Below are 27,817 nucleotides of genomic sequence, written 5' to 3' on the forward strand. Positions count from 1 at the left end.
AGAGAGAGAGAGAGAGAGAGAGAGAGAGAGAGAGAGAGAGAGAGAGAGAGAGAGAGAGAGTCTGTAGGAAAGAGTTGGGGAAGAAAAAGTAAAATTGGGTTTTTTTGTTTGTTTGTTTGAGACAGAGTTTCGCTCTTGTCGCCCAGGCTAGAGTGCAGTGGCGCCATTTTGACTCACTGCCACCTCCACCTCCCAGGTTCAAGCAATTCTCCTGCCTCAGTCACCCAAGTAGTTGGGGCTACAGGTGCCCGCCACCACGCCCAGCTAATTTTTTTGTACCTGCCTTGGCCTCCTAAAGTGCTGGGATTACAGGTGTGAGCCACCGCGCCCAGCTGTAAAATTGTTTTTTAAGGTTAAGTAAAGGGAATTTGGAGCTTTTGAATGAAAGCATAGAAGGAAGGGGAGCCACTCTGGTTTCTGTAAAAGGAGGAGGAGCAGAGAAGCATCTTGGAGAAAAGATCCAGTCCACATCACATGGAATTGGGTTAAGTTCTGAGAAAGAGGCATGGGTGGGAAATCCCATGGAGAACACAGACTGTGAAGAAGTGATGGGTAGCACATAGTGCAGATGGTAAAGGGAAATAACTCCAGGACTTTTGTGAAAACAGGGACTGAAGAGTTGGAGCTGTAGCTGGAAAAACATGTGAAGTAACAGGGCTTCTTTTTTTAATAGGTGACATTACCACATATCTGTATGCTGATTGAAGTGTTCCAATAGAATGGAAAAAATAAACATGGATGAGCATTAATTTCAGGAGTAAAATCCTTAAGGAGGAGAGAGAAAATGGGTCCTAGCACATGACGAGACATCCTTAGATGTTCATCCATTGTAACCCGACAGAAGGCAGATTCCATGGTTGTCGATACCGGTAGAATGATGGATTTGGGAGTGGAAAGACTAAAAAAAAAAAAAAGATCTTTTCTGTTTTCTCAGTGAAATAAGGAGCTAAGTTATCAGGTAAGGATGAAGAGAAGGAAGGTAGCTTGAGGAAGGTTGAGAAGAGAAATAGCCACTTTAGAGAGTAAGCGAGTGAACAAATTAGAGAAATATAATAGGATTGTTGGGCAGAGCTGGAGGCCCATGTAAAGTCTGTGTTTACGAATTTAAAATGGGACCTATTGGCACGGTTGTGAGTTTCTCTTTTTTTTCTAGGCACATTCAGCTCCTCAGGTGCAGGCATAAGGAAGGCCGATAGCGCCAGCGGTGTTTGGCCAGCAAACACTACCGAAGGAGAGAAGGTCAAGGGAGTTGAATATATGCAAAGGAGCAACGTCAATGATGGGTCATGGAATTGTAGTGGATACAGAAAAATTTTTTGGCACTATGTAAACCCAGCGTCAAGGACGCAAATTCAGTCCTATTAACCTGGAAGTCCATGCTTACTTCTGTATGGCAATGCTTCTCAAACTTGAGGATGCACAAGAACTATCTGGAAACTTCGTCATAAATGCAGAATTCTGGGTCATGCTTAACAATTCTGGGGCACAACCCTTGTTCTTTGGAATAAGCAGATAGGTCATAGTAACAGGGAAGGGGGTCTGTGGTCCATTCTATGAAAAATATTGTATTGCAGCTGTTTTACATGAAAGTGCTTGAGAGTAGGATTTCTTTACTTGTTTATTTATTTATTTATTGAGATGGAGTCTCACTCTATTGCTCAGGCTGGAATGTGGTGGCACAATCTTGGCTCACTGCAACCTCCACCTCCCAGGTTCAAGCAATTCTCCTGCCTCGGTCTCCCAAGTAGCTGGGATTACAGGCCCACATCACCATGCCCAGCTAATTTTTTTATTTTCAGTAGAAACGGGGTTTCACCATGTTGCCCAGGCTGGTCTCGGACTCCTGACTTCAGGTGATCCATCCACCTCCGCCTCCCAAAGTGCTGGGATTACAGGTGTGAGCCACCGTGCCCAGTCGAGAACAGGATTATACACAGGAAAAGTGGGATACCCAGACAATTGTTTATACTGTCAATTTCACAGCCATAAAATGATGACGTTCCAAATATTTGCATTTCTTAACCAGATAACATAACTAAAAGTAAGCTACCATGAAGAGTAACACTGAAATAGCTGAGGCAATAAATTCAGTAGCTTTATTTTTTAATTTCCATTAGGTTCCTTGGATGAACAAGATACAAGTGTGACATTTTATGTGGAATCTGAAAACCACTTTAGCATGGCTTTACATCGGATGCATCAGTTTTCCAAAAAGCCAGAGAACTGTGTTCTGTTGGGGGAGAAAAAGATAAACATTCTAAGAGAAACAATCATTTCCTAAACGTGGTAAATAGCTAAGCCAAACCAAATACATTTTACAAGTATATAGAATACATGTGATTATGTGAATGAAACCATTTAGTGTGAGGTTTAAGTGATGGAAGAAAACATTAGGGAAATGATAAGACCCTCATTTTCTTTTTCTTTTTCTTTTCTTTTTTTTTTTTTTTTTTTAAGATGGAGTCTCGCCCTGTCGCCCAGGTTGGAGTGCAATGGCACAATCTCAGCTCACTGCAACCTCTGCCTCCCAGGTTCAAGCGATTCTCCTGTCTCAACCTCCCGAGTAGCTGGGACTACAGGCACATGCCACCACGCCTGGCTAATCTTTGTATTTTTAGTAGAGACCGAGTTTCACCATGTTGGCCAGGCTGGCCTCCTGACCTCAAGTGATCTGCCCGCCTCGGCCTCCCAAAGTGCTGGGATTACAGGTGTGAGCCACTGCACCTGGCCAAGACCCTCATTTTCAAGAGATAAAATTAAAAGTTCTATATACAGTGAAGACTGTTCTATAACAGTCAAGATCCAAGGGAAAAAAAACTGTATCAGCCCTTTATAGTACTGCATCTGTCTAAAGACCATAAGGGAGAAGATCCTGAAGAAATATATCAATAAAGCTAAGACTTTTTCAATTATTCTTTTCTGGTATTTTTTCTGCTGGTATTTATTTAAGCTTATTGTATTTTGCCATGTTTTGTATTTAACATCTCACCGGGGCTCTGCTGTCTTTTGAACAACGGCAATTTATTCAGTGCATTTCTAACTATTTGCAATTAAAATTATGTTCCTCCATGTCATGCATATTTCTAATAATCAAACCAACCCCATGAGGTGGGTATTTTTAATCAGTTATCATTCCCTTCTCTCCCACTAGCTGAACACTTCTCAGACTCCTCTCTTCTTAGCTTTGTCTGCTCCCTACTGTTCTCTCCCAGTTGCTAAAACAAGATTGTCAATGTTTTTGAAGGATTTCTAAACCTAGAGCCAAAAACAGCTTCAGCCTCTGGCTGGTTCTTACTTCCTGGCATCAAAGACATTTAAACCCTAAATCTGAAACCTTAAAAGATTAGCAGCTCTAAATGCTGGCCATTACACACTTCTTTATCTCACACAAACCTGGTATCATCTTCCTTAAAATATTTTGCTCTAATGGACATTTTGCTCTAATGGATACTTTTCAAACTCTAGGAATTGCTGGAGAAAGGGGGAAAATTAGATCTTTAGACCAATTATCACTGCCATGAGTTGCTTTGTAACTTGGGGTGAATTCTTTATAATGTGGGACCAAGATGAGGTAGATATTTTTATTATTCAATATTTGGTTCGTTATTATTCAAGCTCAACTTGGAATTACACAAGATGGCACAATTCACCTCAGCATTCATTGAATAAAACCACAACCCTGAGTTTTATAGAAAAGGATTGGAAAAGAGGCTGGGCACGTAGCTCACGCCTGTAATTCCAGCACTTTGGGAGCCTGAGACAGGTGGATTGCTTGAGTCCAAGGGTTCAAAACCAGCCTTGGCAACATGGCGTAATCTCTTCTCTAATGAAAATATTAAAAAATAGCCGAACATGGTGGTGAGTGCATGTAATCCCAGCTACTCAGAAGGCTGAGGTGAAAGGATCACTTGAGCCCAGAAAGTCAAGGCTGCAATGAGATGTGATCACACCACTGCACTTCAGCCTGGGTGACAGTGAGACCCTGTCTCAATAATAATAATAATAATTATTATTATTATTATTATTTTAAAAAGGCTGGGCGCGGTTGCTCAAGCTTGTAATCCCAGCACTTTGGGAGGCCGAGGCAGTCGAATCACGAGGTCAGGAAATCGAGACCATCCTGGCTAACAGGGTGAAACCCCGTCTCTACTAAAAACATAAAAAAATTAGCCGGGCGTGGTGGCAGGTGCCTGTAGTCCCAGCTACTCGGGAGGCTGAGGCAGTAGAATGGCATGAACCTGGGAAGCGGAGCTTGCAGTGAGCGGAGATCGTGCCACTGCACTCCAGTCTGGGTGACAGAGCGAGACTCCATCTCAGAAAAAAAAAAAAAAAGAATTGGAAAGGAAAATGCAAGTGGGGATACCATCTGGAGCTCACTGCTTCATATCATTGTTTCTCCCTCTCACCCCTCTTTTTAAAAGTCCAGTGGCCAAATTCATCTGTTTTTTGTTTGTTTGTTTGTGTTTTTGTTTTGAGACAGTTTCACTGTATTGCCCAGGCTGGAGTGCAATGATGCGATCTTGGCTCACTGCAACCTCTGCCTCTCAGGTGCAAACGTTTCTCCTGTCTCAGCCCCCTGAGTAGCTGGGATTACAGGTGCCTGGCACCACACTAACTAATTTTTGTATTTTTAGTAGAGACAGGGTTTCATCATTTTGGCCAGGCTGCTCTCCAACTCCTGACCTCAGGTGATCCACCCTCCTCAGCCTCCCAAAGTGCAGGGATTACAGGCGTGAGCCACCACGCCTGGCCTCATCTGGTTTTTGACAATCATTATATAACAAAGGCCCTGATTATGATGAGGGGCAAGTGGGAGTCCTAGCTAAACGTTCCCATGTAGACTTACCCTTGAAGCATTTGGGGACTTCAATAGTGCCATCTATACACTGAGCATCCTCTGTATAGCTACACTTCTTTTCCTTATTTTTGCAGAAGAAAGAAACTTTGTCACCATGCAGCATTCCATTCTTAAATTTTTCCTGAATCTTTACTCTCTCTCCCTGGTACACCACAGTGGCTTTTTTCACAGGTACTTTACAAGATGCTGAAAGAGAGAATACTTGTAATCAGGAAATCTTTCTGAAAGAGAGTTTAACATTTGAAACAGTAGATGAGTACACCTACACAAATCGGTCAAGGCAAGAAAAATCCAAGAATGTACATAGTAAGTAATGGTAATATGATTGCTAATTGTAGTTCTCTATCAATAGAATCATTACTCACAGCTTCCAGGATGGCCTTCTCTTCCCCTACAGTAGCCACAGAAGGTCAGAACAGAAGCATCAGAGCCTCCATTTTAGTGGGAAAAAAAAAAAAACTTCTAACAGATATTGACATTTCATGTAAGCCTACGTTGTCCTCTCAGATTGCATTCATTAAGCAGGTCATCTATCCACCAGCCACTGCAAGTGTTGGCTGATAACAGCTCATAAACACTCTGAAAAATTGCCTTCAGCCATAGGGAAGCCACCTCTCCCAGGAAGTTGTGCAAACCACCCCCCATCACCACCCTCAGGGTCAGGGAAGGGAGCAGCTCAAAGCCAATGACTGACTGATGAGGAAATATAAAAAACAGGTCCCTTGGCCGGGCGCGGTGGCTCTTGCCTGTAATCCCAGCACTTTGGGAGGCCAAGGTGGGCGGATCACAAGGTCAGCAGATCGAGACCATCCTGGTTAACACGGTGAAACCTCGTCTCTACTAAAAATACAGAAAATTAGCCGGGCGTGGTGGCGGGCGCCTGTAGTCTCAGCTACTCGGGAGGCTGAGGCAGGAGAATGGCATGAACCTGGGAGGCGGAGCTTGCAGTGAGCAGAGATCACACCACTGCACTCCAGCCTGGGCAACAGAGCGAGACTCCATCTCAAAAAAAACAGGTCCCCTTGGCTTTCAGTGGGATTAACTCAAGGGTGGAATTCACACGCCAGAGCTTCCAGTGGGATCAAACTGAACCTCATTTTAGCAGAGACCACAATTCTTCCTGGCTTGGCAGCATTAGCATCACCAGGGAACTTGGCATAAATGCAAATATTCAGGCCCCCTCCCAGATCTACCAAATCAGAAACGCTGAGAGTGGAGCTCAAAAATCCTGTGTTAAAACAAGCCTTCCAGGTGTTGCTGATCCACAGCTAAGTTTAAGAACCGGTGCCTTACCCTCTCAAATCTGCCTCACTCTTTCTTCTCCTGAGACACTCACTAAATCAACCATATTCAAATGCCTGGCTCAGGCTCTGTTTCTAGGGAACTGTAACCTAAGATGCTAGTTATTTGTCATCTTGCCTGCTGCCCCAGAGTTCCTCTTTCTGCTTAAACTTCCAGCCCATAGCGATCTGAGCAGAGTTCTAATGCTAGGCTGTTCTTTGCTTAAGCATGGCACTAATGGGATCAAGGGTAGACACCTAACTCAAAAGGAACCAGCATCTCCAGGAAAAGATGCCAGTTGGTGATGAATCCTTTAACTGAGAGGGTCTGGTGTATATCAAGCCAAGTTCAAGATGAATAAGCAGAGAGACAGAGATGGGAGAGGCTATTGAGATATGGAAAAAGTAGGAATAGTTCCTGCCTTTCAGTTCCAATCTTCAAGAGTATCAGTTGTATTTCATTTCCTCATCTTCAATACCCACGTGATCGACTTGCCTGTTGCCTCCTTATAATATCCCCAATTTCCTTGAACTCGAATGTGTGGTTGGTTTTTGCAATGAGAAGAGCCTTGGCTAGGCAGAGCACAAAAAGAGGTAGGCATGGTGGCTCACATCTGTAATCACTCGAACCTGGGAGGTGAAGGTTGCAGTGAACTGAGATTCCACCATTACACTCCAGCTAGGTAACAGAGTGAGACTCCATCTCAAAAAAAAAAGAATCCATGTGTCTACAATAACACTAAAAAATGGTGGACAGAAGAAAAGCTCTTCTCTATAAAGGGTGAGGCAGGCAGATCACCTGAGGTCAGGAGTTCAAAATCAGCCTGGCCAACATGGCAAAGCCCCGTATCTATTAAAAATACAAAAATTAGCCAGGCCTGGTAGTGGGCACCTGTAATCCCAGCTACGCGGGAGGCTGAGGTAGGAGAATCGCTTGAACCTGGGAGGCAGAGGTTGCAGTGAGCCGAGATCATGCCAATGTACTCCAGCCTGGGTGACAGAACAAGACTCCATCTCAAAAAAAAAAAAAAAGGTGCTCAGAGGCAAAGACTTAAAAGCTAATAAAGAAAGCCCATATGATCTCCCACCATATCACCAATGCTTACAAAGGATCTGTTGATTTCATCCTATTTAAGGTCAAGCATGCTTCCCATGCACATGTGAATCCTGAAGTCACCTGCCAGTAGTTTCCTAGCAAGTCTGAGCAACAAGTGGAAAAGTGTTGGAACAAGAAAATAGCAAGTAAGGGTGACCCACTGTATCAATTCAGAGATCTTATAGGATCTTGCCTATATTTCCATACCTTTACAACTTGGCATGGCAGACCAGTTTCCCAGTTTGGTACATTCTGTTTCTTCTGGGCCATCCAGGGAATATCCATCATGGCAGCCAAATGTGGCTTTATCCTTGTAATAAAGTGCTGGTTTTGCAGGATAGTTCACAAATCCATTGTCTGGTCTTAATGGGAATGGGCATTTTACTTCTAAAACATTTATTCAATAAGATATATTAGTAATAAATAGTAGTGCTATCCAATAGTCATGAAATAGTTACATTCTTGTCTCTATCACACCACTGAATCACTGTGTGTTCCTGTAACTGGAAGCAATTTATAGTTACCTTGTGCTTAATTCTGTCCCCACTCCTCTTATATTCATGGTACCCTGGATATTAAAAAAGAAACAACCACACTTTGAAAGTAAATTAATGAGACTTCACTAAGTTCTCCGGGTTTTCACGTATAATCATAAGGTATTATTTACTGCAAACTTCATCTTTACACAGTCTAAGATAGTGGGTTTGAAAGAAGAAAAGCAAAGTCTATTTCTAACAAACCATAAAATTAAAATGCAAAGACTGAACCCTGCCCCCATACACACTTAGTACACCATTATTTGGCTTTAAAATAGTAAATCTTATTGTTATTCAATTCAGAGTATGCAAGAAGCCATCATGAAATATGTCAGAGAAAAATGGTGCTGCTTCCTGGCCTCCTTAAGATCCTCAACAGTAGAGGCCCAAACCCACATCCTTATGAGCTGCAGTGCGAGAAAAGCAAGACTGGAGCCAGGAGCACAATATTCTCAGAGGTAGTTTAAGGAGGTAATTAAGGGTACAAACTCCAGAGTCAGACTGCTTGGCTCAGTTTTGGTTCCGCCACACATTAAATAAAAAAGAATTCATGCAGCCAGGCACAGTGGCTCACTTCAGTAATCCCAGAACTTTGGGAGGCTGAGGTGGACACATCACTTGAGGTCAGGAGTTCGAGACCAGCCTGGCCAACATGACAAAATCCCATCTCTACTAACAAAAATTAGCCAGGTGTGGTGGCATGCGCCTGTAATCCCAGCTACTCACGAGGCTGAGGCAGGAGAATCACTCGAACCCTCAGGGTGAAGGTTGCAGTGAGCTGAGATTGCACCATTACACTCCAGCCTGGGCAACAGAGTGAGACTCCACTCAAAAAAAAAAAAAAAAAAAAGAATCCATGTGTCTATAATAATACTAAAAAATGGTGGATGGAGGGAAAGCTCTTCTCTATAGAGGGAAGCCGGTGAATAAATGTAGAAGGAAAGATAGAATTAGAAAGTCACCATTTCAGCCACCAATGTCATAATTGACAGATTCAAGATCACCATTGGATTCTACGATGACTGCCTGACATGGATATTCGCATGGTTTCGAAGCATCACCCACAGGTTGCTTACTAATTCCAAAGAAAAAGCAGTGCCTTTACCAAAAGATGATCTAGCACACCTCACCTAAGGCTCAAGCTAAGCATGGCCAATGGTGGAACAGCTGACACTACGTGCCTCCTGATGTGACAGAATGTATTCTTTTTTTTTTTTTTTGAAATGGGGTCTCACTCTGTCACCCAGGCTGGAGTGCAGTGGCACAATCTCAGCTCACTGCAACCTCTGCCTCCTGGGTTCCAGTGATTCTCCTGCCTCAACCTCCTGAGCATCTGGGATTACAGGCATCCGCCACCACGTCCGGCTAATTTTTGTATTTGTAGTACAGACAGGGTTTCGCCATATTGGCCAGGCTGGTCTCAAACTCCTGACCCCGTGATCCACCTGCCTCGGCTTCCCAAAGTGCAGAATGTATTCTTAACAATAATATTTAACATGACTCTAATCATGCATTAATAACCAATCAAGTTCACATTACAGAACATTCTACAAGACAACTAGCCTGTACTCTTCAAAAATGTCAATGAAAGACAACAAAACAGACAATGGCTTATTCTTAATTATAGGAGACTAGGCTCACACCTGTAATCCCAGCAGTTTGGGAGTCCAAGGCGGGCGGGTCTTTTTAGTTCAGGATTTTGAGACCAGCCTGGCCAACATGGTGAAACTCATCTCTACTAAAAATATAAAAATCAGCCAGGCGTGATGGCAGGTGCCTATAATCCCAGCTACTTGGGAGGCTGAGGCAGGAGAATTGCTCGAACCTGGGAAGTAGAGGTTGCAGTGAGCCGAAATCGCACCACTGCACTCCAGCCTGGGTGACAGAGCGAGACAGCGTTTCAAAAGAGACATGACAACTAAATTAAAGATGTGATTCTTGATTAGATCCTGCATAAAACAAAATTCGTGTATAAAAGATACTTCTGCCAGGCGCGGTGGCTCAAGCCTGTAATCCCAGCACTTTGGGAGACTGAGACGGGCGGATCACGAGGTCAGGAGATCGAGACCATCCTGGCTAACACGGTGAAACCCCGTCTCTACTAAAAAAAATACAAAAAACTAGCCGGGCGAGGTGGCGGGCGCCTGTAGTCCCAGCTACTCAGGAGGCTGAGGCAGGAGAATGGTGTGAACCCGGGAGGCGGAGCTTGCAGTGAGCTGAGATCCAGCCACTGCACTCCAGCCTGGGCGACAGAACGAGACTCCATCTCAAAAAAAAAAAAGAGATACTTCTGGGTCAACTGGGAAAATTTGCATCTGAGATAAATGTTGCATGATATTGTTGTTAATTGTTTATGTTATTAGAATTGTTTGGATTATTATTGTTAATAATCCAAAACATATTAAGTGATGATATAAAATGTCCTTGTTCTTAGTATATTCATGCTGAAGTCTTTATGGGCAAGTGTCATAATATATACAACTTAGTTTCAGATGATGCAGGAAATAAAAAGGATCTTTCTATGGAGAAACAGAGAAAAAAATGTCACAACATATTAACAGTTGATACATCTAGGTGAAATACTGGAAAAAAAAAGGAATCTACTTTTTAGGATTTGGGAGAATAAAGTCAGATGACACATACGTAGCAGGAGACCAGTGCCTGGCCCATGGTTGAGTGCCCAGAAGGGTGCAAGTTACTACTGTTATTGGTAGCTTCTTCATGCTGAAAATCACTTATGTTTTGACTCATTCATTGGGTATCTGTAATATCTACCACTGGATAACTTAATAGTCATGAGAACAACTCTTGGCCGGGAGCAGGGGTTCACACCCATAATCCCAGCACTTTGAGAGGCCGACGCAGGCGGATCACTTGAGGTCAGGCATTTCAGACTAGCCTGATGATCAGGGTGAAACTCCATCTCTACTGAAAATACAAAAATTAAGGCCGGGCGCGGTGGCTCAAGCCTGTAATCCCAGCACTTTGGGAGGCCGAGACGGGCGGATCACGAGGTCAGGAGATCGAGACCATCCTGGCTAACACGGTGAAACCTCGTCTCTACTAAAAAATACAAAAAACTAGCCGGGCGAGGTGGCGGGCGCCTGTAGTCCCAGCTACTTGGGAGGCTGAGGCAGGAGAATGGCGTAAACCCGGGAGGCGGAGCTTGCAGTGAGCTGAGATCCGGCCACTGCACTCCAGCCTGGGTGACAGAGCGAGACTCTGTCTCAAAAAAAAAAAAAAAAATTAGCCGGGCGTGGTGGCGGGCGCCTGTAGTCCCAGCTACTTGGGAGGCTGAGGCATGAGAATCGCTTGAACCTAGGAGGTGGAGGTCACAGTGAGCCAAAATCACCCTACTACACTCCAGCCTGGGTGACAGAGTGAGACTCTATCTCAAAAATAAACAAAACAAAACAAACAACCAAAAAAACTCTTTGTGCACATGATAAACTCTGTAATTTATCTGTTATGCAACTAACAAACTTAAAGATAGTAATGACAGGTCAAGTTAAAGGAGAAAGAATTTCCATAATTTCTTAAAAATCAAATATTTCTGTGATTCTTAAACTTGGGTAGAGATTTTTAAAATGTGTAACAATCAGACTGCAACCCAGGCACTACCTTCATCTCTTAGGACTCTCCAATTTAACCCACGAACTTCACCCAGAAAAGAACTTTACTAGCCTCGCTGAAATGTTCAGCTGTCCACGGATACATCCTGCCTTTCCTGCCTCCCCCATGTGAGGTATGCCTTCTCCTCATTCTCTACTCCTCCTCCAAGGCCTATTTCAAAGGTCACCACCTATGGGAAGCTGTCCCAGGCAGCTTCAGACAGTTAATTGCATGATTTGTAATTCCCTTGGGTCAGAAGCCAGATCTCATTCACCTGGAATCCCCAGTGCGCAGCACACTGCCTGGCATATGGTAGATGCTCAATAAACAGCTGTTGAATGAGTTCACTGGAAACATTCCATGATAGTCAGAATTTTCAGTACCTATCACAAATGGGATCTTGCCCTACCGTACATATTTTGTCTTATTGCACTTACCCCTGCATTCTGGTAATGTAGTCCAATTTCCATGGGTTGTGCAGGTAATTGTATCATTTCCAAACATCGCATGTTGTGGCAAACATTCAAAAACTGCTGTGTCTTGATAGAGCGAATTGTTTCCAGCTGATGGCTTATAAACACGAAGTGTTGCAAACATAGGTACGGATGGTGGAGGGCAGGTGATGGCTAGGAAAACAAAGAACTATCATTTCTATGAAAATAGTCAAGGCTTTTAAATATACTCTTTCCAGAAAGAAAAAAAAACTCCAAGGATAAACTTGAGAAAATGCAAACTGATCAAATTACCAGGGTAAAAATAGTCAACTGTGGATGCGTAATAGGAAAACATGAACTGCCGGGCACAGAGGCTCACGCCTTTGATCCCAACACTTTGGAAGGCTGAGGCGGGCAGATCACTTGAGGTCAGGAATTTCAGACCAGCCTGGCCAACATGGTGAAACCCTGCCTCTACCAGAAATACAAAAATGAGCCAGGCATGGAGGTGTGTGCCTGTGGTCCCAGCTACTCCAGAGGCTGAGGCAGGAGAATCACTTGAACCCGGGAGGCGGATGTTGCAGTGAGCCAAAATCGCACCACTGCACTCCAGCCTGGGAAACAGAGAGAGAGACTCTGTCTCAGAAAAAAAAAGAAAGAAAGAAAGAAAAATAAAGAAAAAAGAAAAGAAAATATGACCCTCAAATCAGATGTCCAAACCAGTCAAAACACCAAAAAATGAAGGAAATTTAAGTCTTGCCACCAATAATGTCTTTTGCAACAACGCAATGGTTAGGTTTTATAAAATCTTTTATTCAAATACTACCTTGGAAGATGCTTCTGGAAGGCAGAATTTGTCCCTCAGTGCTGAGGGACCATCCTAAAATAATGGCTGATGACAGCAACTTTGTACATAGTTGTTTGGGAATGCGTTCCATTACCAGTTCAGTCTGTTTCTCTTGAATACCTCCCTGCTTTTGGACTCTTGGTATGGATGGAGCTTACCCAAGTAGCTTCAGGAACCCAGAGAGATAGTAGTGGCTTGTCACCCTGACCTGAGTACTATGGAGCTTCAGCAAGTTATACTAGCATGAAAGAAGATGGTGTTGACCAAAATATGATTTACCTTGAATTCGCTGGACCCCTGCTGCTCAAAGTGTGGTCCAGGGGCTAGCAGCACGGGCATAGCCTGGAAAATAGCTTGTTGGAAATGCAGAAGCTCAGACTCCACCACAGGTGCCTGAATCAGAATCTATGTTTTAACAAGATGCCCAGAAGATTCATATGTACATTCAAGTATGAGAAATACTCATTTAAGTTAGATTAAAGCTAAAGTAGTCTTTCTCTCTATAACCCTTTTGGAAAGTGAGTTTATGGCTAGGCACCGTGGCTCACGTCTGTAATCCCAGAGCTCTGAGAGGCTGAGGCAGGAAGGTTGCTTGAAACCAAGAGTTCAAGACCAGTCTGGGCAACAGAGCAAGACCCTGTCTCTATAAAAATTTTTAAAAGTTAGCCAGATCTGGTGGCGCTCATCTATAATCTCAGCTGCTCAGGAGACAGAAAGGATCGCTTGGCCCCAGGAGTTCGAAGTTACAGTGAGCTGCGATCATGCCACTGCACTCCAGCCTGGGCAACCGAGCAAGACCCTGTCTCTAAATAAAGAAGCCAATTTACATAATCAGTATAAATCTGTTTTAAATTAAAACTACAGGAACCATGGTGATTCCTACTGCTGAGTGAAATATTTTACTTAATGTATCCTTTAAAAACTTTTGTTTTTGTTTGTTCAGGTTTTCTTAAACAATTATTTATTTGAAATTGCTTTACTTTCCACTTGCTTTTTTTTTTTTTTTTTTTTTTTTGAGGAGGAGGAAGAGTTTAGCTCTTGTTGCCCAGGCTGGAGTGCAATGGCGCAATCTCGGCTCACTGCAACCTCTGCCTCCCAGGTTCAAGTGATTCTCTTGCCTCAGCCTCCCAACTGGCTGGGATTACAGGCATGTGCCACCACACCCAGCTAATTTTATATTTTTTAGTAGAGACAGAGTTTCTCCATGTTGATCAGGCTGGTCTTGAACTCCTGACCTCAGGTTATCCACCCTCCTCGAACTCCCAAAGTGCTGGGATTACAGGCGTGAGCCACTGCACCCAGCCTCCACTTGCTTTTGCTAAGGATAGACGTACTGACATGTTAAAGAACTATAACTAGTATTGTAATGCCTGGGCCTCCTGGTCAAAGATGTATAAATCACAAGTTGGGGAACATAAGAATGTCCTTGCCTACATAAGCAAAGCCCGGAGATGACTCCGACAGCTTGGCTGAGGGTCCTCTGAAAAAACATCAGTGCTTTTTAGAAGAATGCCAGTCAGCTCCTAGGATGCAAGCCCCTTTGATGGGCTCCTAGCTTACTGTGAGGGTGACTTTCCTCTGCGTCTCGCCTGTCACTAGGCTTACTCTCTGAAGGCAGAGCTGCCTCCTTTGTCCTTGCAGCCTCAGTGCTAACAAGAGGATCCAGCATGCAATAGATCCTCAATTCATGTTTACCGAATAAGTGAATAAATGAATGAATGAAGTTCCAGAGTGGGAGGAAGATGTTTGTTTGATCTCACTGTTTGCAGAAGTTCCCCTAGTTAAGTGGTGACAGCCCCTGATAGACCAATGCCACACATATCCAAGCCTCTTCCAAAGCACTATGAGAACACTGGAGTCAACACACCCAGCAATAACTGGCTTGGATAGAGTAATGACCACCAGGTGGAGAATACAGAATGTGTTCGTGAGTAAAATGCTTCCCTTCTGTCATTCCAAAGTGGTTGTTTCATCTTCTACAGCAAGATACCAGGACGAATATCCCCCACAAGGGTGACCATTCATCTCATTGAGCCGCGACTGAAGAGGTTGCAGATGTGAGACTTTCAGTGCTAAAACCAGGAAGGTTCTGGGCAAACCAGCTGATCACCTCCCCCATAAACTTACGAGCACAGACAGGTATCCCTGGGCTCCATTTTCCTTCCTCAGTGCACTTGGCAGAATTAGCACCATTCAGATAAAACCTGCAAAAGGAAAATTCAATCTATCAAGAAGTAAAATAATCCATCACTGACATCTCAAATATCTTCTCCATTGAGCATTGCTTCATATTAATGCTATTGACTTCTTTTCCATCATATAATGCTGTCTTCCTGACGATCTTAGCACTCATCTATGGTTCATGGAGTCTCCCAACCAATGATGCAGGTGAATCACTGCAGGATTCCACAGCTGGTGAGTGGAGAAGCCAAATCCCTAAATCCCTCATCTTTAACGAGTTGGCCAAGATTACTGCTTCTTATATAAAGCAAAGAACTATCTCTTTTTCAGGATGACAAAAGTGAACCAAACTGAGTAATCTTCACTATTCATTTTCTTACAGCCTACTGACACCAATGAATAAAAACAATGCAGTCTATTTCCAATGAAAATATAACATTCTGACTGGGTACTTTGGCTCATGCCTGTAATCCCAGCACTTTGAGAGGCCGAGATGGGCGGATCACTTGAGCCCGAGTCTGAGTCTGGGCAATGTGGCAAAGCCCCAGTGTCTATAAAAAATCACCAGGCCATGGTGGTGTGTGCCTATAGTCCCAGCTACTCGAGAGGTAGAGGTAGAAGGAAGGATTCAAAAGGATTCAACTTGGGAGGTCGAGGCTGCAGTGAGCCATGGTTATGACACTGCACTCTAGCCTAAGCGACAGAGCATGATCCTGTAAAAAAAAAAAACAAGAAAGAAAAGAAAAAAGAAGGAAGGAAGGAAGGAAGTAAGGAAGGAAGGAGGGAGGAGGGAGGGAGGAGGAAGGCTAGGCAGGATAGAAAGGAAGGACGTGAAGGACATGAAGGAAGGACATGCCGTCATTCCCTGAAGGAAGGAAAGAAAGAAAGAAAGAAAGAAAGAGAAAGAAAGAGAGAGAGAGAGAGAAAGGGAAAGAAAGTAAGGAAAGAAAGATGGAAGGAAGGAAGGAAGGAAGGAAGGAAGGAAGGAAGGAAGGGAGGGAGGGAGGGAGGAAGAAAGGGAAAGAAAGTAAGGAAAGGAAGGTGGAAGGAAGGAAGGAAGGAAGGAGAGAAGGAGGGAAGGGAAAAAGAGGCAGGATGCCGTGGTGGCTCACACTTGTAATCCCAGCACTTTGGGAGGCCGAGGTGAGTGGATCACAAGGTCAGGAGCTCAAGACCAGCCTGGTAAAGATGGTGAAACCCCGTCTCTACTAAAAATACAAAAATTAGCTGGGTGTGGTGGCAGGCGCCTGTAATTCCAGCTACTGGGGAGGCTGAGGAAGGAGAATTGCTTGAACCCAGGAGGCAAAGTTTGCAGTGAGCTGAGATCACGGCACTGCACTCCAGCCTGGGGGACAGAGCAGAAAAGAAAGAGAGAAAGAGAGAAAGAGAGAGAGAGAGAGAGAGAGAGAGAGAGAGAGAGAGAGAGAGAGAGAAGGGAGGAAGGGAGGAAGGGAAGAAGGAAGGAAGGGAAGAAGGAAGGAAGGAAGGAAGGAAGGAAGGAAGGAAGGAAGGAAGGAAGGAAGGAGTAACATTTTGTCTTTGAAGCCAGTTTTTTAAAGTCATTTGTTACCAGACCCATTGGTAAATTGGTGTTTCAGATGAAAGGTGTGTATTTCTCTCTCATATGTAGTATTCTTTAACCTCCAATCCCAGTAGAAACTTACCCTAATGGATAGCCAATGTGCTCTCAATAATGTCACAGGGATGCCCTCCCTACAAGTCTGTGTCCACCATACGTGATTGCCTCCCTTTGCTCTCAGATGAGTCTGTGTCCACCATAAGTGATTGCTTCCTGGGGATGTGGTACTGCATTGCATTCTCCATCATCATACTTCCAACCTTCTCCATAGAATTCTCTTCTAGAGACTACCAGGTTGGTCAATCAAATTAGCCTAATAACTAAAGCCCATGTCTTATTCCTAAAGTATTTTAACCCCATCCAAGATTTGGCCCAGAGATCATATGGAATTATCATCCAGGTTCAATCATTGTAATGTACCTCCTCTGATAGCTAATTAATCAGGAGCGGAAGAATCAGATACAGTGGTGACTAAGTATTTCATTAGTTGCTCTGTTCTCCAATCCTTACCCCACCCTCAACGCTACTGTAGTATATATTAAAAGCAGGACAAAAATCGATTTGCTTGTGGCAAGTCCAACCTAAAGGCTGAAAACAAAATATGGATCAGTCCTGATGTTTAGCTTAAGGATATAAAAATACACTCAGTCTGTTAACTGCTTAGTTCCATGAAAGTTCTTACCCAGTATTACAAGAAAAATTGATGGTGTTGGGATATTCAAAAGTTGTATAGCGTACTGCTCCATTTTCTAAGATTCCAGCAAAAGGACATACTCTGGCTGTGATATAAAGATTTAAAAAATGTTACTTTTGTTTGGGTTTTTAAAAAAATAAAACAGATAAATTTCTATTTATAAAATTTTTCATTAAATACATCATATAAATTCATTTTCATCCTTTGGTTCAATAACTTTGCTGGTAACTTTTTTTTTTTTTTTTTTTGAGATGGAGTCTCGCTCTGTCACCCAGGCTGGAGTGCAGTGGCCAAATCTCAGCTCACTGCAAGCTCAGCCTCCCAGGTTTATGCCATTCTCCTACCTCAGCCTCCCGAGTAGCTGGGACTACAGGCGTCCGCCACCTCGCCCAGCTAGTTTCTTTGTATTTTTTAGTAGAGACGGGGTTTCACCGTGTTAGCCAGGATGGTCTTGATCTCCTGACCTCGTGATCTGCCCATCTCGGCCTCCCAAAGTGTTGGGATTACAGTGCTGGTAACTATTCTAAGAAAGCAATTCAATATAAGACAAGTGATATATGTACCAAAGTGTTCATTACACTGTTTCTCCTAATAATGAAATTTGGACGGGTGGGGAGCAGTGGCTCATGCCTGTAATCCCAGCACTCTGGGAGGCGGAGGTGGGTGGATCACTTGAGGTCAGGAATTTGAGACCAGCCTGGCCAACATGGTGAAACCCCATCTCTACTAAAAATACAAAAATTAGCCAGGCGTGATGGTGGGCACCTGTAGGCCCAGCTACTCTGGAGGCTGAGGCAGAAGAATAGCATGAACCCAGGAGGCAGAGGTTGCGGTGAGCCAAGATGGCACCACTGCACTAGGCAACAGAGTGAGACGCCGTCTCCAAAAAAAAAAAATTGGACAGTCTAAGGGTTCACTATCAGGGGACTGTTTTAATTAATCACAGTAAATCAACAGTTGAACTATTATGTAGCCAATAAAATATGAATTGTGAAATTTGTGGAGATACAATTTTTATGATATGCTGATGAAAATAGAAAAATACAAAATTGTATTACTGTCTGCAAAAATGCAAAACTATATGCATGGAAAACTTAAAAAAATGAAATTTTAAGTGTTCCAGAGTTATAGCTGATTTTTTTTTTTTTTTTTTTTTTTTTTTTTTTTTTTTTTTGAGACAGAGTCTCACTCTGTTGCTCAGGCTGGAGTGCAGTGGCACAATCTTGGCTCACTACAACCTCTGCCTCCCAGGTTCAAGTGATTCTTCTGCCTCAGCCTCATGAGTAGCTGGGATTACAGGCGTGTGCCACCATGTCCAGCTAATTTTTGTATTTTTAGTAGAGACGGGGTTTCACCATGTTGGCCAGGCTGGTCTTGAACTCCTGACCTCAGGTGCTTCACCCACCTCAGCCTCCCAAAGTGCTGGGATTACAGGCGTGAGCCACCGCATCTGGCCCTGACTTAAAGAAAAATTTATCCTAATGATGTTAAAGTGGCTTTTTATTAAAAATTATGTTTAGACTCTTTAAACAAATAGCATAGTAAAATCAACTTGCATGAACATGCATAACCTTGACCAAGGTCCTGTTTGCATAACCAAAATCACCAGAGCCCAGATAGGTCCATATATCTATTTTTACTGCTTAACTTCTATGTATAATTGAACCATAAATTCAATCTGGTTGATTGCATGATACTTGACTGTAAAGAATAATGCTAGCATGATATCATAGAACCATGTTCTAAGAAATAAATAAAAGCAACCATTTACAATAAAGCCATAGTGAAATTTATATGTTTTACATTATATTATTAATTTAATTTAACATACTTTCTTGTATTTTATTCCAATATGATATATACACAATGTAGATGAAATTTGTATTCATTTCAGTAACTATTAAGTCTGCTTTCATTTTCAGGTGAAGTCCAAAGATATAAGGATTCCCCAAATTTTGTTTTTCCAAATGTCTCTTTGGCATCAGTTGACATTTCAAAACCTCTCCACCATTCTTTTAATTTCTGTAGTGTTTCTTTCTCCTTTTGTCACACCAGATCTCATTTTTAAACCTCCCCTAGTTCCAGGCAATGATCTTCTCCTCTTCTATCAATAGCACCTATTACCCTTACTCTCTTTGCACAGAGAGAACTCCCCAAGACCTTCTCATTTCTCTCCAACCTGCCCTTCTGCAACGTCTACTGGCCCTCTGCACTCTGAGCATGACAAGGTAGCTTATTCCCCCAAAATACCCAGAATCCCAATGAGGGGAGAGAACGTGAGAGAAGGTGCTGACTTACGTGTACATTTCAGAGTGTTGATGGGCCACATTCCTGTGAGAGGGCAGATAAACCGTCTCATCCCTCCCCGGGACACATAGCCCGGCTTGCAGGAATACGTAATCTCCTCTCCTGGCTCATAGAATGTTTTTAATGGGACCACTATGGAAAAGGGTAAATCATCTGGCTTGGGACAGGCTGAAAGAGGACACAAAGCAGATGGTTAACAAATCTCTATTTGCATTTTAAAGTTCAGCTAAGCCCACAAATGAAAAATGTGTGCACTGTTACCAATTATAAGTATACCGAGTTCCACGCCAAATACCTCATATACACTATCTCATCTAATCCCCTCAACAACCATTTGAAAGAGGTATTATAATTATTCCCATTTTACAAGTCAGTATGCTGAGGCTTAAGTTGGCTACATATCTTACAGAGGAGCTTTACACATAGCAATATTAAAGAATCAGTATCAATCCAGTCTCTCCAGCATCCACTCTAAAGAGAATTTAGTTATCAGCCGGGCGCGGTTGCTCACACCTGTAATCCCAGCACTTTGGGAGGCCGAGGCGGGTGGATCATGAGGTCAGGAGATCGCGACCACCCTGGCTAACACGGTGAAACCCCGTCTCTACTAAAAATACAAAAAAACTAGCCGGGCGAGGTGGCGGGCGCCTGTAGTCCCAGCTACTCGGGAGGCTGAGGCAGGAGAATGGCGGGAACCCGGGAGGCGGAGCTTGCAGTGAGCCGAGATCCGGCCACAGCACTCCAGCCGGGGTGACAGAGCGAGACTTCGTCTCAAAAAAAAAAAAAAAAAAAAGAATTTAGTTATTGTTATTATTATTTTAGACTGAGTTTCACTCTTGTTGCCCAGGCTGGAGTGCAATGGTGGGACCTCGGCTCACTGCAACCTCCGCCTCCCGGGTTCAAGCCATTCTCCCGCCTCAGACTCCGGAGTAGCTGGGACTACAGGCACCCGCCATGATACCCGGTTAATTTTTGTATTTTTAGTAGAGACGGAGTTTCACCATGGCCAGGCTCATCCTGACCTCAGGTGATCCACCCGCCTTGGCCTCCCAAAGTGCTGAGATTACAGGCGTGAGCAACCACGCCCGGCCTAGTTATTATTGATCCCTGACATATACTAGGGGGGTTGGATATATTAATTATTTTTTCAAAAGCAAAAAGTACTTACTCCGTCCTGCAATAGCAACATGGCAGAGAAAACTCAAGAAGAAGATGAGCACTGGAGAAATCATTGTGGATGATTCACACTGGTACCACCGAAGTGGTTTTCCTCCGCTAAAAACACAGAGCCAAATATGAAGGCGCTTAAATATTAACCATTTTCTGGTGTACTTTTATCTTTGTAAATAGAAGATAAAGTATCATGATTTGAATGGAACTCTGAGACCCACATTCTTTAATCATTTACTCTCCACTTGGGTGGCTCTGTTATGAAATGTTTCGGAGATGGTTTCTGTCTTCATAACGTTTTTGTTAATGGCATAAAACAGTTCATTATTGCTTTTGACAGAAACTTGGTATTTCCTGGGTTGCCTGGACTTCTCATTGTCCATCTTTTGTTTTGTGTATGTTGTAGTTGGAACACCAAAAGATCGAAGCTCCTGTTTCACTCACAGCCTTGGCATATAAACTTTGGACAAACACCTACTCTCTGTTCTCTGTCTCCACCTCTCTAAAATGATGTTCCAGTTTTCAGATGTATAATTATAAAGAACATCTTCAGGAGGCACTTACAACTTTAATTCCCTAAAAACTGACTTCAACATCCTCTCTCACAAGCTCCTGTTCCAGTTAGGACCTTAGAGCTATCCTTGAATTCTCCATCATCTCTCATGTCAAATCAATACAAAGTCCTGCTCATCCATTCTTAATATGTCTTGGATCTGTCTAGACAGGTTTCTAGATCTGTTTCAGGAATTAGAATGTTGATATGAAATTCACAACTTGGGACTCAAAGAAGAAAAAAAACTTGAGTAGGATAAGAGAATGGGCTAATGCTGATGTTGTTGCTTGAGAGGGTTCGGGAAGGGGGTTGTCTTTGATTCCCTAGTTCTCTTCTACATCGTTTGCTCTAAAAAAAAAAATGGATATATAAATGGACAATCGCCAGGCCATATGTGAAAATAGATCTCTGACCCACACATCGGTAGCAACGAGTCTAGAAAGTCAAACCCACAACCTCTATACCAGTTGGCCCAACTTAAGGCCAACCAGAGAAATCCAAACATATTTCTCTAACCAATCACATGGACATTCCACTTCTAGTTAGTGTCCCTCCATCCTCCCCATACTGGAGCACACCCGAAGCCTTTCTTTTTTTCTGTTATAAAGCTTTCCCACTCCTCTGCCTGACTTTGAGTCTCTGCCAAACACAAGTGTTAATGACTGCCTCCCTTGCTGTAGCAAGCTCTGAATAAATAAACTCTGCTTGCTGTCATTTGGGTGATCTTGGTTTATATCCATAGGTCTAAAGTTCCCTGAGACACATCAGCTTGAGAAATCTCCATCTGTCAGGCAGATGATTCTTAAATTACACTCCTAATGAACATTATGTTCTATGATAAGAAGAGTGTGTTGGCCAGGCGCGGTGACTCAAGCCTGTAATCCCAGCACTTTGGGAGGCCGAGGCGGGTGGATCACGAGGTCAGGAGATCGAGACCCTCCTGGCTAACATGGTGAAACCCCGTCTCTACTAAAAATACAAAAAACTAGCCGGGCGTGGTGGCGGGCACCTGTAGTCCCAGCTACTCGGAGGCTGAGGCAGGAGAATGGCGTGAACCCGGGAGGCAGAGCTTGCAGTGAGCTGAGATCCGGCCACTGCACTCCAGCCTGGGCGACACAGCAAGACTCCATCTCAAAAAAAAAAGAAGAGTGTGTTGCCACTAATGTGAAATAACAGAGGTCCTTCCCTATTTGTCCTTCTAAGGGGAAGGAGATTCTTTCTTGTTCTCTGGAAAACTCCCAGGTTCTGCTTTATTGTGGAGAATCTCCTTGATTAGTGAAGAAGAAAGAAAACTAATGAAGTCAGGAGGAGCCAAGTCGTTCTGTGTAGTAAGATCTGAAATAGATGGGGAAAAGGAGAGAGAAACCAAACAGGTTGGGCATCAGTTAAAGAAAATTTGAGAAAAGATTAAAATTGAGAAGAGAACATTTTCAGCAACAGCTACAAACTGAGTGCTCGATATTGAGAGGAGAGGACAAGAAGGGTTTTTAATGATGTTTCCTGTGGATGGGCTCCCTTGCATTAGGAAACTTGGGGTGGGGGTGTCGAAATAGTTTATATTCTATTTTAGGTGGTTGTTACTTGGCTACATGCAATTTTCAAAAGCCATCAAGCCAAATATTTAAGATCTGCGGGTTTACTTAATTATGCTTCAATTGGAAAACAATGCACTCCTTTCCTCCTACTTGCCTCCCTCCCTCCCTTCTCTTTCCTTCCCTCCCTCCTTTCTCCTTCCTTCCCTCGTTTTTTCCCTCCCTCCCTCCCTCCCTCCCTTCCTTCCTCCCTTTCTCCTTTCCTCCCTTCCTCCCTTCCTCCTTCTTTTCATCCTAATTCAGTCTAAAAGTCACAAGGAAGGCCTCAAGGGGAAAGTCATGCTTATCTGTGTAAGAATGGCAGCGTGAGGGTGTCACAAGCTTAGCTGCATATAGAGGATTGAGCAAACAAGCAAATATATTGAGGATAATGGGGGTCAGGTTTCTCACTGACTAAGAGAGGTAACGATGTGGAAAGAAGGAAAGTTAGCATAAACTTTGAGGTGTTGGATTGAAAATGGAGAGAGTACAAATTGTGCATATATAAAAATAGATACAGAAATGAATATATAGACATAATGGTATGTACTTGTGTGTGAATGTATGTCTGAATATACATATAATTCTTAGTTCTGTCCACTAGGATAATCTGCGAGCAGCAGTACATCCAGGAGCAATGAGCACACACAGTGCCTAAATCTTGGTTGCTAAATGCAATTCTTGGCCAGGCATGGTGGCTAATGCCTGTAATCCCAGCACTTTGGGAAGAAAGAAAGATCACTTGAGGTCAGGAGTTCAAGACCAGCCTAGCCAACATGGTGAAACCCTGTCTCTACAAAAACTACAAAACCTAGCCAGGCGTGATGGCAGGTGCCTGTAATCCCAGCTACTCAGGAGGCTGAGGCAAGATAATCACTTGAACCCAGGAGGCAGGGGTTGCAGTGGGCCAGTGAGACTGCAACACTGCACTCCAGTCTGGGCAACAGAGTGAGACACTGTCTAAAAAAATAAATGCAATTCACCATCGAAAGGCACCAAAGCTCCTTGGAAAATTGGCTGATTCTTGAAGTGGGTCAGGGAAAAGTACAAGATAAGCCTGGAACACCATCTTGAGCAACTTAGGTAACGCTCAGAGAATGATAGGGACATGTCCAAAGGACAGAGAAGCCATTTGAAAGGGGCTCTCTTGACCGGGCGTGGTGGCTTACACCTGTAATCCCAGCAGTTCAGGAGGCCGAGGTGGGTGGATCACTTGCAGTCAGGAGTTTGAGACCAGCCTGGCCAACATGGTGAAATCCCATCTCTACTAAAAATACAAAAATTAGGCCGGGCGTGGTGGCTCACGCCTGTAATCCCAGCACTTTGGGAGGCTGAGACGGGCAGATGACGAGGTCAGGAGATCGAGACCATCCTGGCTAACACGGTGAAACCCCGTGTCTACCAAAAATACAAAAAAATTAGCCAGGCTGTGGTGGCGGGCGCCTGTAGTCCCAGCTACTCAGGAGGCTGAGGCAGGAGAATGGTATGAACCCAGGAGGCAGAGCTTGCAGTGAGCCAAGATTGTGCCACTGCACTCCAGCCTGGGCAACAGAGCTAGACTCTGTCTCAAAAATAAATAAATAAAATAAATTTTAAAAAATAAAATAAAATACAAAAATTAGCCGGGTGTGGTGGCGTGTACCTGTTATCCCAGCTAGGAGGCTGAGGCAGGGGAATCGCTTGAACCCGGGAGGCAGAGGTTGCAGTGAGCCAAGATTGTGACACTGAACTCCACCCTGGGCGACAGAGTGAGATTCCGTCTAAAAAAAAAAAACTGGGGGGGGTGCTTTCTCTGGTCAAATCTGTGACAATTTGTCCAAATAAGTAATAATAGTGATGGATCATAATCCACTGAATAAAATAGGAATCAGTGAGTCCACAGTGATAGTAATAAACAGATTAACAATTATGTGAAGAGATAAGAAAGTTATTCCTTCGAGTATAATGCCAAGCAATTAATATAGTAGGAATACTGGACTTAGAAAATTGTAATTTGGAAATAATTATGAAAATATTTAATTCTGGCAAGGAAATATCAATTGATGCTAGAATCAGGGGATACAAGTAGGATGAGAAATGTTCATACAGCCTTAAACATGTCTCCACATAAAATAACTATTTATTATAAAGGAGACAAAGAGAAACTTAGATGGGGGAAGAACCTGGCAGACACCATCTTAATTAAGTAATCAAAATTAATGTCACCACTAATGGGCTAAACTGGCATGTATATCCCCCACCCAGAGCATGCAGTGAGAAGGACACAGCGCCCCTTCTGTGATATTCCTGCCAAAAGCTTAGTAACCTGGACTGTGTCATGAGAAGGCACTGTATACACACAAATTGAAGGACGTTATTCAAAATGACTGCCCTGTCATCTTCAAAAGGACAAAAGCCAAGAAAGGCAAAGAAAGACTTAGGGAACCCAGGTGGACATGAGAAGTGGGTGCACAGCGTGGGCCCCAAGGGGCATTTGGTGACACTTGAATGGAAGGGTCTAGGATCTCTGGGTAAAGAGAACAAGGAAGTTTTTGTTCTATTCTTACAACTTTTCTATATGTTTGTATTTGAAATCATTTAAAAAATAATGAAAAAGAAAAAGAAAGAAAGAGAAGGAAGGAAGGGAGGAAGGAAGGAAGAGAGGAAGGAAGGAAGGAAGGAAGGAAGGAAGGAAGGAAGGAAGGAAGGAAGGAAGGAAGGAAGGAAGGAAGGAGAGAGCACAAGAAAGAAAGAAAAAGAAAGAAAAGAAAAGGAAGGAAGGAAGGAAGGAAAGAAGGAAGGAAGGAAGGAAGGACCCTTTATGTGGTTTCCTTGAGAGTCCTTTTATTGAGATGTGATTTTCAAACTGGATCATATGAGGCCTCGAATTTTATTTGCATTACCCCCTAAAATGGAATACAAGCTTGGCCCCCATCGCCCTGCCATCACTGACACTCAGCTCCTATTTGCCAGCTACTGAGCTTTGAAAAATTATGCAAAATAACAGTGACAGGAAAGTGGAGAAACCACTAAATCAGACTTCGTTTGACGGCTTTTGTGGGCTGTTACATGTGTTTGTGATTACAACTTTGATGTTTACTCTTCGGCTGGCAAAAATTGCCCTGTTTGTACAATTAAATATGAAGATAATGAATGGCAATCTGCATAATTAATAATTAGTATAATTATGATTAATTTATTAATAATCATAATTTTTGGATTACGATTCTTATTAGCTGGCCACCACGCCCAGCTAATTTTTGCATTTTTAGTAGAGCTGGAGTTTCGCCATGTTGGCCAGGCTGGTCTCGAACTCTTGGACTGAAGTGATCTGCCTTCCTCAGCTTCCCAAAGTGCTGAGATTACAGGTGTGAGCCACTGCCTCCGGCTGAACTTGAACACGTCTCAGAACTACAGGGTATTCCTAAAACTCTTCCAGAAACACACATGGCCCTAATGAGGAAGTCTTTGGGGAGAAAAGATGCAATTGCACCTTTCAATTATTTTCACCTTCCAGTTTGTAATACATTGGTCCACATAACTTTAGCACCATCTGGTTGATCAGTTGTCTGATCTATCTTCCCTCCATGCACTTCAGTTCACATTCCCAAAACTAACCTATGATAATAACTGGGGAGCTAGCTGATAACCAATGTTAAACGACAGTTTTAAAGACACATTTAAACTTGCCATTGAAATTTAATTTGGCAGAGCAAATGAAAAACTGTTAACAAAAAATATATATGGAATTTTGGCAAATCAAGTGGCTGTCTTGTATTTTCAGGGTTTATACTCACCAGTAAAGATTGGCAACTCTTGGGTTTAATGTTACACTTAACATGCTTTTAACATATTTTAACAGGCCGGGCGTGGTGGCTCACGCCTGTAATCTCAGCACTTTGGGAGGACAAGGAAGGCAGATCACTTGAGACCAGGAGTTCGAGACCAGCCTGGCCAACATGGTGAAACACCATCTCTACTAAAAATACAAAAAAGTAGCTGGGTATAATGGCAGGCACCTATAATCCCAGCTACTAGGGAAGCTGAGACAGAAGAATCACTTGAACCTGGGAGGCAGAGGTTGCAGTGAACCGAGATCGCGCCACTGCACTCCAGCGTGGGCAACAAGAGTGAAACTCCATCTCAAAAAATATATATATATATTATATATATATATATATACACACACACAAAATCATGATCAAGAATACCTGAGAATTTAAGAATATATAAAATAACAACATTTTTTTCACAAGTAACATAGGACCTCGTCTTTTGAAACTGTTAATGACTTTATAGCGTCTCTTACCCTAATTTGTAAATTAAACTATAGAGACCTGGATTCAGAGTCCAAGGTTTTTGTATTCCTGAAACCACATTGCATCATACGTTCAAAAAGTTTCTTATTTACTTCCCAAGCAGAGACTTTGACCATGACATTAAACATTTAGCAACAGTTTAGATCATTTTTTTAAAAACCTACTTTCAATGTTGTCTCTTTCTGGGTTGGAATTCTAGTCAGTATCTACCAATCACATTTCAGAGAAAAGATTCAAATGCCTTCTCTTTATGATAAAATATGTCAGGAACCATATATGCATTTATAAGGGGTATAAATGTACCACAGGGCTTTAATGGGCATGATTAAATATGTCTAGAAATGGATAATGGGCCTAAGTCAACACTGGGACATTTTTGTGTGGACACTGGGATCCTCTGAATATAGGTAGCTTTTACCTTGAAAAAACTAATATCCATTTTTATCTAGAGCAGTTATTCTTATCCTTGGCTGCATAGTAGATGTTCCCAATTGTTTGTTAAAAATACCAGTACTCATAATTTCTGGGTATAGTGCTTTTTAAAACAATTGTCCAGGTAAGTAGGATTGAAGTCAGGATAAAGATCCACTGATCTAGCATGTCAATGTTTACCTAAGACGAGTTCAACTAATACGGTTCTACCACATACATTTTCTCTCTTGCCAAAGTGAGACTATTTTCTATACTTTGAATATTACACAGCTCTGAGTCTCTGGTGAATTTTCTCATAGGTGCCATTAATGCTTTTATTTATTTATTTATTTATTTATTTATTTATTTATTTATTTGGGTGTTGTTTGT

The 27,817-nt window shown here is 42.9% G+C and overlaps 1 protein-coding gene across 1 annotated transcript; it reads right to left on the reverse strand.

Annotated features, from left to right (window-relative positions):
• Window positions 1–2,070: 2,070 nt before the first annotated feature.
• On the reverse strand, window positions 2,071–20,718 carry APOH (apolipoprotein H). The gene is made up of 8 exons (XM_010379986.1): window positions 20,593–20,718; window positions 19,416–19,592; window positions 17,106–17,202; window positions 14,791–14,867; window positions 11,820–12,008; window positions 7,442–7,621; window positions 4,847–5,044; window positions 2,071–2,230 (listed from the first exon to the last, which is right to left on the reverse strand). Exons 1-8 carry the CDS (start codon window positions 20,654–20,656, stop codon window positions 2,175–2,177), a joined length of 1,038 nt encoding a protein of 345 aa, XP_010378288.1. The 5' UTR covers window positions 20,657–20,718; the 3' UTR covers window positions 2,071–2,174.
• Between the last annotated feature and the right edge of the window lie 7,099 nt (window positions 20,719–27,817).

This window comes from Rhinopithecus roxellana, chromosome 19 (genome assembly GCF_007565055.1).
Source record: "Rhinopithecus roxellana isolate Shanxi Qingling chromosome 19, ASM756505v1, whole genome shotgun sequence".
NCBI lineage: Eukaryota > Metazoa > Chordata > Mammalia > Primates > Cercopithecidae > Rhinopithecus > Rhinopithecus roxellana.